The 16,513-nt window shown below is 35.0% G+C and overlaps 1 protein-coding gene across 3 annotated transcripts in view; it reads left to right on the top strand.

The window, feature by feature from the left end:
* Nucleotides 1–16,513, top strand: part of LOC133195883 (protein SSUH2 homolog) — a 33,789-nt gene continuing 17,276 nt past the window's right edge. Inside the window, exon 1 of one of the 3 annotated variants that reach the window (XM_061331857.1) lies at nucleotides 1–48. In XM_061331857.1, the coding sequence (XP_061187841.1) occupies nucleotides 44–48 (5 nt within the window). In that variant the 5' untranslated portion in view covers nucleotides 1–43. Of the gene's footprint in view, nucleotides 49–426; nucleotides 488–8,201; nucleotides 8,290–16,513 lie in introns of those variants that run through there. The other 2 variants (XM_061331856.1, XM_061331855.1) reach the window with 2 other exon arrangements.

Genomic DNA, 16,513 nt, shown 5'->3' with positions numbered 1-16,513 from the left:
CTAACGGTGAACCTAGCGCTCCAGGCTAGTTAACTAATAAAACATGAGGTATGTATAAATTTTCAATGATGTACCTTTTAATTATTCATTCTATGGCTTAGATTAACATAATGCATCAATGCTGATAAAGTATTGAATTAAAAAACACCTTTGCATTAACGGAAGTGGTCAGCATCATCGCAGTGACCGACGGACAACTTCCGTCTGGTATCTTGATCAAAATCGAAGCAAACATGCAAAAATGGCACTTTGTTCCAGGAAAAATGGTTTCTTAATACTATTCACATCAATGTATCAAAGCTTGTTTTGCAATTGCGAAATAATGGATAGGCGTTTAATCAATGCATTCGAAAATTTTCTTGATCCGCTCCTAGAGTGCATACCCTTTACTTGTCATGTGATAGTCATATGACTAGGGAGAGAAAAATAGACACACGAGGAAGTATGTAGAGAAAAACAAAATGTCAGAAAAAACACCATTATTAAGGTAAATTCTGTTATATCTTCTAATCTGAACTACAAGCTGGTCACCCTTGCTTTAAAATCGGATGCATGAAAATAGATAGCATGAGTAAACCATTATACACTGTTATAAGCAAGTTTGTTTTAGTATGTCTACCACTGGCACTTGTTTTGTGTATATGGCACCCCTCCTTTTTCTTTCCACAATTTCAGGCACCAGCCCCCACTTCAAGCTTGTATTTTACTAATTTATCAATCATTGGGCCTATAATCTACTGTCGACTTTAATACACATGTACATGAATTTAAAGTTGTGACATATATGTATAATTATATGACATGTATGCATAAATGTATAATTAATAAATCATACATTTGAATATCATAATAATTAAAGCAGCTTACAACAAACATTATTATGAATTATGTTCCTTATCCCTGTTATCTGGAGCTCTGACGAGGTGTGCTGATTACAGAAGCTATCTCCAAAAATTTCTGCTTTTGAACATGCCCAAATCTTGTGGTAATTTTATTATGTCAACTGCAAACGTCACACTTTGAATTTCCTGAAGTGTTTTTTGAAATATGTTAATAGTTACCATCTTCGCTAGCCAAGGGTTTCTGATACGCTACTCTCCTCATAAGCCCTTGGCATACGGTGTTAAAACAAGAGGCCCAAGGGCCTTAATGGTCACCTGAGTACAATACAACAATTTAGAGGATCCATAAACTGAAAAATGAAGCTTTGTTGCCCAAAAGCAAGAAAAATAGTATGATTAGCATCAACAAAATAATTGGTCTAGTATCTATCTGCCTATCTGACTTTCCAAGTCATTAAATCTATGAAAGTACATTTTCATTATACAATAAATTATCTTGCATAATTCTCTTATTCTATTAAGCTTTCAAATACATTATTTACATTGATTAATTATCAAAGGTGAATGGCAAAGGGGAATAACTTTGCTCAGCAGAATACAAGTTAATAGAGCCCTGGTCAGGACTAGAACACTTGACTAAATGGTCCAGGTGTTCAAAAATCTGGTAAAAATACCCTTGCATATTAAAACTTTTACTCTGTTTGCCTTGAACATCCCCAGAAGCATAGAAGATTTTCAAAGAAATGCATTTTCACCATAAAATTAAATAAATAAAGCCCCATCCTTACCCAGAACATCTGACCCATTGACCACGAACTCACAATTCTGGAAGAAGCACCCTTTCTCATTATAACTATACACTTGTTTCTTTACTTTATAACCAGTAGTAGAAAAAATATTTTGAAAGAAATTATGCATTTTCACTATATATAATCAATAGAGCTCTTTCCCCCTCACCAGAACCCCTGACCCAAAGGCCATGAGGCATTCTTCCTTATAATAACCATGCACTTCCTTTGTTTGAAAAATACCCAGGCGCACACAAGATTTTGAAAGAATTCATGCCAATTCCCTATCTAATCAATAAAGCCCCGCCCTAACACCAGAACCCCTTACCCAGAGGCCATTAAATTCATAATTTCTGAGGCAGCCATGCTCATCATAACTATGTACTTAGTTTATTTAATATCCAGGAGCAGAGAAGATTTTCAAAGAATTAATGCAATTTTACTATATAATCAATGGAGCCCATCCCTAACACCAGAACCCCTGACCCAAGGGCCATGAAACAATTTCTGAAAAGGCAGTCATGCTCACCATAACTATGTTCTTAGTTAGTTTATTTAATACCCAGGAGCAGAGAAAAAGATTTTCAAAGAATTAATGCAATTCTACTATATAATCAATAGAGCCCATCCCTAACACCAGAACCCCTGACCCAAGGGCCATGAAACAATTTCTGAAAAGGCAGTCATGCTCACCATAACTATGTTCTTAGTTAGTTTATTTAATACCCAGGAGCAGAGAAAAAGATTTTCAAAGAATTAATGCAATTCTACTATATAATCAATAGAGCCCTGCCCTAACACCAGAACCCCTGACCCAAGGGCCATGAAATTCAAAATTTTGGAAGAGGCACTCTTGCTCATCATAACTATGTACTAAGTTACTTTATTTAATGCCCAGGAGCAGAGAAGATTTTCAAAGAATTAATGCATTTTAACTATATAATCAATAGAGCCCCACCCTAACACCAGAGCCTCTGACCCTGGGGCCATGAAATTCACAATTTTGAAAGAGGCACTCTTGTTCTTCATAACTATGTACTTAATACCCAGGAGCAGAGAAAATTATTGCAATTCTACTATATAATCAATAGAGCCCTGCCCTAACACCAGAACCCCTGATCCTGGGGCCATGAAATTCAAAATTTTGAAAGAGGCACTCTAGCTCATCATAACTACATATATACTAGGTTAGTTTATCTAATACCCAGGAGCAGAGAAGAAGATTTTCAAAGAATTAATGCCTTTTCACTATATAATCAATAGAGCCCCACCCTAACACCAGAATCCCTGACCCTGGGGCCATGAAATTCATAATTTTAGAAGAGGCACTCTTGCTCATCATAAATATGTACTAACTTAGTTCATTTAATATCCAGGAGCAGATAAGAAGATTTTCAAAGAATTAATGCATCTTCACTATATAATCAATAGAGCCCCGCCCTAACACCAGAACCCCTGACCCTGGGGCCATGAATTTCACAATTTTGGTAGAGGACTCAATGCTTATTACAATGATGCCAACAGTTTGACTGCTTGATGTCCAGGAGTAAAGAAGAAGATTTTTAAAGATTGCATTATTTTTGGTGGTTTTAGCCCCACCCCTCAGGCCCCAGGGGGGCAGGGACCATGGAATTCACAATTTTTGTTCCCCTTCACCCATAGGTGCTATATGCCAAATTTGGTTGAAATTGGTTAAGCGGTTTCAGAGAAGAAGCTAAAAATGTTCAAATGTTAACACACGACGCACACTGCACGACGCACGACGCACGCCGACGGACGAGAACGGATAGCAATAGGTCACCTGAGTGACTCAGGTGACCTAAAAAGTTGGGATTTTTTTCTCAAGTTGTGATTGGAGTTGATCGACATCGTTCGACCAATCAGAAATTGTTTTTTGTAAATGATGATATTTGCGTTCGGGATATATCTTGACTCTTTAATATCGGGAATGAAAAACGCAAGTAAACAACGATCCGTAAGATAACATGCCATTCTATGAATAGCTACATGTATATGGTGTCATCCAATATCTTTAGCTACGTGCAAAATATGTGATTAAGAATCTATACTGAAGATGTAGATTTGCATTTTAACATGTTTAAATAACAAATTAACGTAACTCAATACCTTCTTTTTAATTATTCTTTAAAAACATTAAGTTTTTAGCTCACCTGAGCCGAAGGCTCAATTGAGCTTTTCTGATCACTTTTTGTCTGTAGTCCGTCTGTCCGTCTGTCTGTCCGTCTGTCCGTCTGTAAACTTTTCACATTTTCGACTTCTTCTCAAGAACCACTGGGCCAATTTCAATCAAACTTGCCACAAAGTATCCTTGGGTAAAGGGGATTCAAGTTTGTTCAAATGAAGGGCCACGCCCTCTTCCAAGGGGAGATAATTAAGAATTCGTGAAAAATTAATGGCATCATTAAAAAATCTTCTTCTCAAGAACCACTGTGCTTGAAAACATGAAACTTATGTGGAAGCATCCTCAGGTAGTGTAGATTGAAGTTTGTTCAAATCATGACCCCCGGGGGTAGGGTGGGGCCACAATGGGCGATCAAAGTTTTACATAGGAAATATACAGGAAAAATCTTTAAAAATCTTCTTCTCAAGAACAGCAAAGCCATACTTGGTCATATTTATATGGTAGCATCCTCAGATAGTGTACATTCAAGTTTGTTCAAATCTTGACCCCCGGGGGTCGGGTGGGGCCACAATGGGTGATCAAAGTTTTACATAGGAATATATAGGAAAAATCTTCAAAAATCTTCTTCTCAAGAACAGCAAAGCCATGATTGGTCATATTTACTTGGAAGCATCCTCAGGTAGTGTAGATTCAAGTTTGTTCAAATCATGACCCCCGGGGGTAGGGTGGGGCCACAATGGGCGATCAAAGTTTTACATAGGAATATATAGGAAAAATCTTTAAATATCTTCTTCTCAAGAACAGCAAAGCCATGATTGGTCATATTTACATGGAAGCATCCTCAGGTTGTGTAGATTCAAATTTGTTCAAATCATGACCCCCGGGGGTCGGGTGGGGCCACAATGGGCGATCAAAGTTTTACATAGGAATATTTAGGAAAAATCTTTAAAAATCTTCTTCTCAAGAACAACAAAGCCATCATTGGTCATATTTATATGGTAGCATCCTCAGGTAGTGTAGATTCAAGTTTGTTCAACTCATGACCCCCGGGGGTCGGGTGGGACCACAATGGGCGATCAAAGTTTTACATAGGAATATATAGGAAAAATCTTTAAAAATCTTCTTCTCAAGAACAGCAAAGCCATGATTGCTCATATTTACATGGAAGCATCCTCAGGTAGTGTACATTCAAATTTATTCAACTCATGACCCCCGGGGGTCGGGTGGGGCCACAATGGGCGATCAAAGTTTTACATAGGAACACATAGTAAAAATCTTCTTCTCAAGAACAGCAAAGCCATGATTGGTCATATTTATATGGTAGCATCCTCAGATAGTGTACATTCAAATTTGTTCAAATCATGACCCCCGGGGGTCGGGTGGGGCCACAATGGGCGATCAAAGTTTTACATAGGAACACATAGTAAAAATTCTAAAAAAAAACCCAATTTATTAAGAATAGCAAAGCCATGATTGGTCATATTTATATGGTAGCATCCTCAGATAGTGTACATACAAATGTGCTCGAATCATGACCCCCGGGAGTCGGGTGGGCCACAATGGGCCATCAAAGTTTTACATTGGAACACATAGTAAAAATCTTTAAAAAAAACTATTTGTTAAGAATAGCAAAGCCATGATTGGTCATATTTATATGGAAGCATTCTTAGATAGTGTACATTCAAGTTTGTTCAAACATGACCCCTGTGGGTCGGGTGGGACCACAATGGGTGATCAAAGTTTTACATAGGAATACATAGGTTTAATCTTTAAAAATCTTCTACTCAAGAACAGCAAAGCCATGATTGGTCATATTTAAATTGAAGCATCCTCAGATAATGTAGATTCAAATTTGTTCAATTCCTGACACCCCCCCCCCCCCCCCCAACCACTTTTATACAGGTAACTCTCGAAACCTCGAAGTCCGTGGGACCGAGGAAAAACTTCGAGAGATCAAGAGTTCGAGTTTTCAAGAGTCCGGAATTTTCCGGGTTTGTTGACAGGTTTTAAAATTAGTCTTACCGGATGTAATAATTTTCATGCAGTGCTTACCTTTTACACGTGGTTTTTATAAAACAACGATATTTTTTCGTAATTCAGATGAATATTTCATTAAACCGAGTAAAGCAAAAAATGTATATCTTCATATCATGTATATTTATTTATTCTTTGTAATACGGACATCATACTACGCATTCGTTACATGAAAACGACATTTTACAGCGTCGTATATAGCTTTGTCTATTCCAAACATGATCATTGAACACAGTTCTGTAAGTATTTGTCCAATAAAAGTCGTCATATTGACATTGAGGCTGTTTCTGCTTTTTTCATATTTCGTTTAACTTTGACACTGACTCGAAATAAAAATTAAATTGGTGTTTTGTCTTTTAATAAATTACTACTTTTCAATGACACTGCGTCTCCAAATTATCTTAAAACAGTCGATGATAATTATTTTAATAGCATATAGGCAAAATATGATTCATTATAAATCAATTATCACCTTGCAGCATAAGTGTCACCTGAATAAACATCCTGTCCCTCGAGACCCGCGTCTTGTGCCTGAGGCCATTTAAATGTCCAGGTAAAGGTGCTAATTATATAATCTTGTATACACATAGCCACTTCGAGGTATCGAGGGTAAATTCTAATAGAATATGCATAGCGGGACTGCATTTTGACTTCGAGGGATCAAGGGTTTCGAGAGATCAAGAGTTCGAGAAATCAAGAGTAAATTTGCTTAGTTATATAGTGGAAAAATTCGGGACCGGAGACTCACTTCGAGCGATCAAGAACTTCGAGAGATCGAAGTTCGAGCCATCAAGAGTTACCTGTATTTAAACTTTTCAACCTTTCAAGATTGAAGTGATTTCTGCTTTTTCCTAGCCATAGTGCTCAGGTGAGCGATGTGGCCCCTGGGCCTCTTGTTAAATACGCTTTTTATTTCTGTTGATGACGCAATCCGTGCGAACCTTGTAAGATTCGTGATCACGTGACGAAAACATTCCCGTCTTTTGTCAGCACCGTATGCCAAGGGTTTATGAGGAGAGTAGCGTATCAGAAACCCTTGGCTAGCGAAGATGAATAGTTACATGCTTCATACACATTTGTATTGTGCAATTCCAAATAAAAAAAAAAAGGCACAGTCTAAAACCTGTTTATTCTTGTAAATAGCTTGACAGTTGTACTAAACATTTCAATATTAAAATAACCTTTTGTCTATCACAGTAAAAAAAAAATTCTGCATGTAAACATACCTAAATCTTTTGGTACCCTTGTTAATTGCAAGCATCACACTTTGAATGCATTACAAATAAATAACAGCTACATTTGTAGCATATCTTCACAACATCAGGGGTCCTGAGTCAACACGATGCAGTTTGACCCCTAGCTGACAGATTTCATTCGATATCTTTGGGCTTGCTTCTCTCATTGAGAAGCACCAATCAAATTGTAGGAGATAGATAATATAATCAGAAAAGAATCAGTTGAAACCTAAAATGCATATCTTATGCATAGTTTATAACTGAAAGGCTTAATGTGATTGGTTGAGAGATAAGAAAAACAATCAAGATTTGTAATTTTCATGAAAGATGTCACTGCAGTCAGCCCACAAGATATTGAATGGAATTTGTCAGGGGTCTAACGGCAAAGTGTTGACTCGGGACCCCTGACGTTGTGAGGATCAATGCATTTGTAGTTCCAAACCAAAACTGGGACAGTCTTTTGAAACATACAACTATTTTTCTTGCTTATATGTAAATTTATAGCTAAACAGCATACTAGAATAAATCAATAACTTCAAGGAAGGTAAAGGGAAAAAAATCAACATTTACAAAAAATTTAGACCATTGCCTTGAGATGAGCAAAATAGTTGTGTAGCATTAATGTACAGGTATACCAAAATATTGTCCTGGTGATTAGTTTCACAAGAAGTCAGTTACCAGTACAGTAATCTGGAATGTTTTTTTTTTAATATAGTTTAAAAATTAGCATTCAAATTATTTAACTCATTTTAACGGCTTTATAAAAGGTTTTTTGAGCCTGTTGAGAAGTTAAATTTTGTATAAGTGATAATTTTTGTTGAATGAAATTTACATTTATTCCCAACAATAATACATGTACAACAATAATTAATTTGGAGAAATTATTTTTTATAATTTTTTGTAGAACAAAAATGAAAATTATACATATCAATATGTATCATATGATACACAAGTAAAAAATACTGAATTTTAATATGTCTTGATGCATTTTTTGTGTATTGATTCTCATCACAGCAGTGCAGCAATATGTATTTAAAATGAAGCTTAAATGTCAGCCAGAAAGTATTTTTAGAATCAGACCAGTTCTGATTTTAGATTATGACAGTTGGTATGTGGAAAAACCCATCTTGTGATTGGTATTTATAAATATGATAAAAAGAAAAGTTGTGGTATAATTAAGTTACACACTCCTCAACTACGATGCCTGAAGTTCCATATTCAAAGTTTAAAGCTGAAGAAGCAGCAAGGTACATCTTTCTGTATCACTGTGTTTTATTTCCTTTTAATCATGTTAATATAATTAATCTATTCATGTACATGTGTGTCAGTGTGCATAAATTTGTTTAGAAATTGATACCTGGTTGATTGTGTACGTGATAATTAGTGTTTTCTTTAACATGATTGGTGCATACATGTACATTAAGCCTGCAGTCTAAATAAAGCATACTGATTTTAATGATCAATGTTTTGTAAAATTTGATGATTATTAACAAGAAAAGAATATTTGGATAAGTCATGGTTGAATTCAGACAGATTTAAACTTGATATGCACATCTACAATGTATGAGTAATAAAATGGAATTGCAGACCATTAACATATGAGAGAGAACTGCGTGGTAATAGTACACTCAAAGTGAGTGGCTCAGATTTAGTCAAGATGCTTGCACTTGATCAGAAGATACTTTAATTTGTATGGTAAAATTATGTCATCGTCACAAGCCAAGGGTTTCATAGGAAGCGCAGTGGCTGAAAACCCTTAATTTGCTTGCAAAGATGTGAAAATGTGAAAGTCAGTTCAATGGGCTTATAAATGGAATCCTTTTTGGTACAGGGTTCTCTTTCCTAATTTGAATTCAAATGAATTGAATAATTTGAGAAAGTGCCCAAGTCAAAGTGAAAGGCAGTTCTTTGGCAGTTTTTTAACCTTAACAGTTCAATGCTTTAGCAGTTCTTAGACAGTTTACTAGCCTTCTCCTCTGTTGGTGGCAGAAGGTTTTTGCATGCTAATCATTAGGCAGTTTTTATTAGCAGTCCACCATTTAAGCAGTTGCTAGGCAGTTCATTAGCAGTATCTTAGCAGTTCCTAAGCAGTTTTCTTGGCAGTATCTTAGCAGTCAATAAGAAGGTTAAGGTGAACTGCTTAAAAACTGCTAAGGAACTGCTATATACATATAAATATGAAAATATAAGAACTGCTTAAAAACTGGTAAGAAACTGCTATAAGCAGTTTACTTATAAGGAAATAACTCCACCCACATATGAATATGAAAATGCATAAAATTTATCCTTCCAGGGTGATTTATTAAAAAAAAAAACATTACATATGAGAATTTAGCTTAGTATTAAAATGAAACATTGTGTAGTTGAAAAATAAACATAACTAATTTTCATTTCCCTCTCAATTATCGTAAGTAAATTGTTTGAAATTTGACAAATCTACAAATTCGACAAATGGTTGACCATTTATGAAAAATGAATATGACAATTAACAAACTATATCCCATTGCTGAAATTTTAAATGACAAAACTGAAATCATCCTATCAGCATTACAATTGTTGAAAAATAATATAACAATCTAATGCAAATTCAATTTTTCTAACAAATATTTCAAAAGAAATACAACCCTTTCAAAACACTAAATTATCCACACATTGATAGGCATAGTGTAAAACAAATGGTTGACAATTATTGAAAATCTCTCAACACTACAAAATATACATTGCTAATGTTTTTTTTTTTTTTGTTAATTTCCTACCTAGGTGTATACACATTTAGATGATCAATATACAAACACTGGTATCAAGCCACATGTAGGTATTAATGTTAATCCAACATCACTCAGCATCACTAATTTTTGAACCAATACAAAAACACTCTCAAAAAATCAATTTCTGCAGATGGCATAATCCCAAAGAATATACAATTTGAACAAAACACCAATTCATTTTAATATCCATAAACAGGCAAAATGCAGCGTATACTTTTTCCTGCACATACGGAAAGGTCCATGGCCTACAGTGCTCACCTGCCTAACATGAACAGAAATGAACTTCTCCAAGTCCAATTAATGCATGACTTCACTCTAGCCATCAGTTCAATCAACCTTAAATTCACATTTAAATATAACATCTTCACAGATATATCAAACAAACAGTAGCCTTGTTCTGAAAGGCTTTTAATATAACACCCCTTTCCTTTTCAATCAGAATGCCGAATACCTCCTAAGACTTAGGTGGGAATTCTTTTAATCTTTGTCACGTGTGGAAAAACTTCTTGCAATTTATGTCATTTTAAACTTAGCTGTTCTGATGATGACTCAAAGTATTCCTAAAATATATCCACTCGGAAATGTGCCTGAATTAAGTAAATTAATGTGGATTTTTTTTTTTTTTTTTTTTTTTTACACATTCACAGACAAACTTCAATTTGAAAAGTGAGGAATTATTTTTCTGCAGATGTAGAAGTTCCTTTTACAGCAATTTGAGGCACTTTAAGACTTGGATGTTTGGATGCTATCCTCCTCGAATTTGTAATCTTGTTTGTGATGGTCATATTGAATTCAGCTGCTGTCAAATTGGTCCAGCTGTTCTGTTCACAGTGGTAGCGCAAATATTCTGTATTGAAAAAATATACATATATACAATTTTTATTGTTTCCTTGGTCATATTTAGTGCTATATATATATATATATATATATATATATTCAAAACTTGTACCATTCATTCTTAAGGACCCTCTATCAATATTAATGTAAATGTTTTCTGGAGATTTAATTAGAAAATGATATTAAGTATATATACTAAGCCTAGCTGTTCCATTTTCAATAAAGGAGAACTTGTCATTTACCTTCAGGAAAAAATTTCAAAGACAAAATAGTATTCATGAACACAAATCTCTGTTGCTTATTTAATCAGGAATAATACATGCAAATAAAGTGTTACATGTATAAATTTTGTTTTTGGCCAATTAAAATCTTTGAGTTCATTAAATACAAACTAATACATGTAATATGCTGCAGATTTATGGGCAGAATAATCTAACTGCATAAAAAAGGAATCGGAACTCTTTAGTGTGCAGTGTTTAGAGGATCATTGAAAGACAGAGCAAATCTAGTCATAAAATTGACAAATTTGGGAAAATAAGTTACATTTAATGCAGCAAATTTTATACATCTTTATATAAAAAAAAAATAATAATAATATGGTACCTTTGATAGCTGACACCTTCAAGGCATCAAGTGGTGGCCCATTTAACACTTGTCCTTTGGGAGAATTTTCTTTTTTCTTCCTTAGTCCTAAACCTGAGGAGGAAGACAACTCCTTACGACTAAAAACTAATTCTAAAAGGCCATTCAGCATTGTGTAGGTGGGCTTCTTAGATGCAGCAGCCTTTAATTTCAATTCCCTCTCCTTTGGTTTATCAACAATCACGTTTCTAAATCTTTCAGGGTCTGATGGATCCTTTATCAGCATTCCCATATTCTAAACAAAGTTTAATATTTTGGGGAATTTAAATCATTTTCTATTTCTTATAAACAAACATCTTTTCACTGAACATGCTGAAAGATTTTTTTTTTTTACTTAAATAAAAAAAGGAACAACAAAGTCATTGACTGATTTGATTTTTGAAACTCCAGAGAGGAAAATTAAAGCAAGAAACATTTAATTTTCAATGTCTCTTTTTTTTTTTGGTTATTGATAACATGCATCATGTCATGCATCAATAAAAATGTTTTGTTTTACATTCTGTATAGAGTATGGATGTTTTTTTCTCATGCAATGGTCTTGTTCTATTTTTACTTTTATTGCAAGACCAGTGAGGCACATTAACAGAGCATTTCAATCATAGTAATATTAAAAATCACTTTAATTACCTTCATTGGTCATTCCTTGTAGCTCACTGTCATTGCAACATTAACACAATGCTAATACCATTCAAAATAAAAATAATTAAATAAATTTTCTTCAAAGTTATAAAACAAAAGTATTCTTAATAAATCTTGTGGTTTCAACAAAGACAGTGGACACAATTTTGGAAAATTATCCATGCTGAAAACTTTCTGTTATGAATAATTCAAATTGCAGTAATATAATGAAAAAAATAGCATTAACTCAAGTCAGATTTCCACAAATTAAATTCTCATTCTTGTTCTCATATTATGGCTCATCAGGTTATCTTTAAAAAACTTTGCTTGCCCTCTCCCAACTTAGGATAAAAACAATTAAGTAATAGTATGTAAGGAAAAATTTTTTATTCAAAAACACTGGCGATTTAGATGAAGTTAAAATATAAACTGATGGATTAAGAAAACTTAGGAATGAATAAAAAAGTTTCCTAGAGGTTAAAAAGTTAAGTTTTAGTCAGCCAATTGGGAGAGGGCAAACATTTTTTGAAAGATGGCCTCACTGTAAAAAATAATTTTCCATTTAACTATAAAATACATTAATTAGAAAACTATAGATGACACATTTACACTGACAATTTTTCTTATAAAAATGAGAATGTAAATTGTAAAATAAACAAGATTTGAGTATTAAGATTGTGTTAAAAACTTTATGGCACTAAAAATGGAACTAGTTTCCACACTAACTATCCTAAAAACATTTCAAAATTATTTGGGTAACAGGCAGTTTCATTCATGAAGAATTAGCAAATACCTTTGAAATGACTGGTGAACTTTCAGTCTCCAGACTGAAACTTGACATTCTATCAGAATCTGTTGGGCTATGATTGATTGATCTTGGACCCATAGTAGAAGCTTCATCACCTAGAAGGTAGGCTATTTTACGCAGCACTGTGCTCGCAATTGAAGCCTCCCTTGGGGTAATACCTAGTACTTTTTAAAAACGAAAGGAAAATATAAGGCAATAAATACAGATGGCTTTGAATAGCACAAAAGAACAAAATTATAGAAAATACTTCAATTATAAGCTCAGATTTAATCTATATATGATAAAAAAAAAAATGTACTTACAAACACAGAGATTATGGGCCTGCTGCAATTGAAGTGGTGCAGGTGCAAGTTCATTGTCCAGTTGCTCAGGGAAACTTCTCTGTGCATTGGCCCCAAAATTAGTGGACTCGAGCTCTGACTGACTGCATATTGGGGCAGCATTAGAGTCTCTCTCATTCCAATCAATAATGTTAAATGAGTTTACAAATGTCCCGTCCCACTGACTTTCTCCATCTTTAATGGGTGAAATATTCTCAAAAAGAAGTGAAGAGCAAGGACCCCTTTGTATACCTGATTCTTGTGCAGCCAACTGAAGACGTGGAGACCTTCTTGGGGTTTTTAATTTGGTTAGCATTTTCCTAGGGGTTGAATTTTGCCTTGGAGGTGTAGATTCATAGTACGATGGGGTAGGTCCACTTTCAGAGTGTAACAAAGTGGCATGGTGTGGCTGTGTCACTTCTCTTGGTGTTTCTCTTGCAGCTCTATCAGTTTCTAATGGAAGGGTAACTCTCTGTGTGGGATCATGCACAGCTGACTTAAGTCTTGGAGATTTCCTTGGGGTTTCTAGGATGGTGAGCATTTTCCTAGGGGTTGAATTTTGCCTTGGCACATAGTACGATGAGGTAGGTCCACTTTCAGAATGTAACAAAGTGGCATGGTGTGGCTGTGTCACTTCTCTTGGTGTTTCTCTTGCAGCTCTGTCAGTTTCTAATGGGAGGGTAACTCTCTGTGTAGGATCATGCACTGCTGACTTAAGTCTTTGAGATTTCTTTGGAGATTCTAGGATGGTGAACATTTTTCTTGGGGTTGAAATTTGCCTTGGCACATAGTACGATGAGGTAGGTCCACTTTCAGAATGTAACAAAGTGGCATGGTGTGGCTGTGTCACTTCTCTTGGTGTTTCTCTTGCAGCTCTGTCAGTTTCTAATGGGAGGGTAACTCTCTGTGTAGGATCATGCACTGCTGACTTAAGTCTTGGAGATTTCCTTGGAGATTCTAGGATGGTGAGCATTTTCCTTGGGGTTGAATTTTGTCTTGGAGGTGAAGGCACATAGAACGATGGGGTAGGTTCACTCTCAGAGTGTAACAAAGTGGCATGGTGTGGCTGTGTCACTTCTCTTGGTGGTTCTTTTACAGATCCAATTTCTGGAGACACTTGCTCCTTTTCAGTCAGTGTGCATGCTTTTGTGTTTGGTTTTGATGATGCAAAGCTCATTTGTGCCACAGTAATTTCGTCCTCCTCACCCAATAATGCACTAATTTCGGCCAATTTCTGAGGGTGAATACAGGATTTCTTGGTAGTTGAAGTGGAAGGTTGATCTGTTTTTTTAGCTTTTTTACTTTTCTCTGTGCCTTTCACTTTGTCTTCTGTGTCACTCTTTTTTACTTTTTTTGCTTTTGGTTTTTCTTCAGTCAGGCTCTCAATAGCCTCTGCTAATTTGGCAGCAGAATCCCTTTTTTTCCCTTGGTCCTGCAGCTTGTTGATAATGCTAAACAGAGACGTTCCCGAGTCAAGATCTTTCTGGCCCTTGTTAGCCAATTCCACAGCTTTCTTTTTCACTAAATAAAGGAAAAGAGTTCATATTTCAATTTTATAATTGTACTATATGTATCATACAAAACAAGATTTATAAAATAAAATTCAAATAATGGGTGTCCAGTCAACTCGTACACAGCAACCCGACTCGTACACAAATAGCTGCAATAATGTAGGCTCCGACGATTTTTTTTTACCTGATATTTTCAGGAGAGGGCTACAATTCCACTGTATCTCCTTAATGGTGCAAATATATTTTTAGATAAGGCCGACTACAGGCAAAATAAATTGTTTTTACATTCAACTTACTTCCAATGACGGAAATTTTATTCACCGTCAACAACATAGCCCTTTACAGGTGAAAACAATGTAAAATAACTCGGCATGTTTACCATTTGTTCGCCTCAGCAGCCTTGACAGTTCTCGCGTGATGTACTGAGACTTGCGCTTTAAATTCAGAATCACTTGATAGAGTAATTATCGGTGTTGATAAATTTTTGTGTTTTATGGTATCACTTACCATCGATAACTAAAAGCATTCCACTTGATTTTTTCTTTTGAAAACAGCGATATTTATGCTTAAAATAAGGGACATCCTAAAAGAACTGCTCCCTAGATCCAGAATTCTCATTGGTTGTACCAAAATAAAATTGATCAAGGTCAGTAAACATGGCGGATTAATTCAAGTTGTGATGTTGACATACAGGAAAAATAACCAATATATGGATTGTTCTGTAGATTTTTTGGATAAATTCATGTCTTGCATAACTACATTTTATGAGTTCAGGTAAGATACATAAATAAAATAGCCACTTATTGATTATGGATTATGAAGATTCTAAGGAGTTGTAGACCCCCCCCCCCCCCAAAAAAAAAAAAAAAAATTGGAGAGGACTACATTATTGCAGCTAGTACACAAACTGAGGAGTAGTACACAAAGAGTTAACTGGTATACAGAACTGAAATCAACTCGTACAAAAGGTTTTCCTGTGTATAAAATGAAGATTTAATTTGTACACAAGATAAAAACAAACAGTCAACAGTTTACTCGTACACAATGTTTTTCTTACAAAATTTTACCTTCATCATATGCAAAAATCAATTCCTATACAAGGACATCATAAAATATATTGTATTATATAGTATACATTTTCCGTAATACTTGTCGAATAAAAAATAAAACTTAGATCTAATAAAAAACAAAAAATAAACTTATTGTTCGATCTGCTAGAGGAAATTCAAGATTCTCACACCTTAGTGAACTTGTAGGAATGAATTTATAGAGGCATTTTTCAAGCAAGGATATCTGATATTTAGTGGATGTTTCATAATCAACGTTTGTTGCAGATCCTAGAAACCGTTGGGCTGTACGTGTTGCTTTAATAATTATTGTTTGAATTCCTAGGACAGGAAGTTGTTAAATGTTTATAGGATACAAATTACTTTATTTATTAACATTTCCTTTTTCAAATTCTGAGTTTCCTTATTTTAAAAAAAGTTTAAAAATGTACAAATTGTAAATAAAACCTTGTGTTCAAGTTCACTTTCGATCTGTATACAAGTTGACTCCTTGTGTACGACTCGGTCTGTGTACGAGTCGGGTACGACTGTATATTCAAACAGTGCCCCCCATGCCCCCTTCCCGCGGACATTTGCTTACTTAAGATTTTCAGTCTATATTGCATCAAATCGTAGAACATCATCCCATCTCCCGCTGTTTTTCTCAAGTATTTTACCAACTCATTCCACCCATTCCAAAAATTTAAACTTTACGTACCAAGATTCAGGCAAATCACTGTGCCTTCGTACAAGACATCTCTGTATTCTGTCCTGCCATCTTCCGAGAGATCTTCTGTTTCAAAGGGCACAGTACATCGTTCTCCGGGTTTTAATACTTCTTTACATTGTACCTTCGAACTATTTACTGCCGTGATTTGATTGTCGTAGTCAAAGTGAATAACATGGAAATCCATGACGGAT

Source organism: Saccostrea echinata, unplaced genomic scaffold, assembly GCF_033153115.1.
Source record: "Saccostrea echinata isolate AGI-Se365-2 ecotype Australia unplaced genomic scaffold, CSIRO_AGI_Sech_v1 ptg000029l, whole genome shotgun sequence".
Lineage (NCBI taxonomy): Eukaryota > Metazoa > Mollusca > Bivalvia > Ostreida > Ostreidae > Saccostrea > Saccostrea echinata.
Note: the sequence above shows the minus strand (reverse complement) of the source record. Positions and strands in the feature narration are given on the sequence as shown.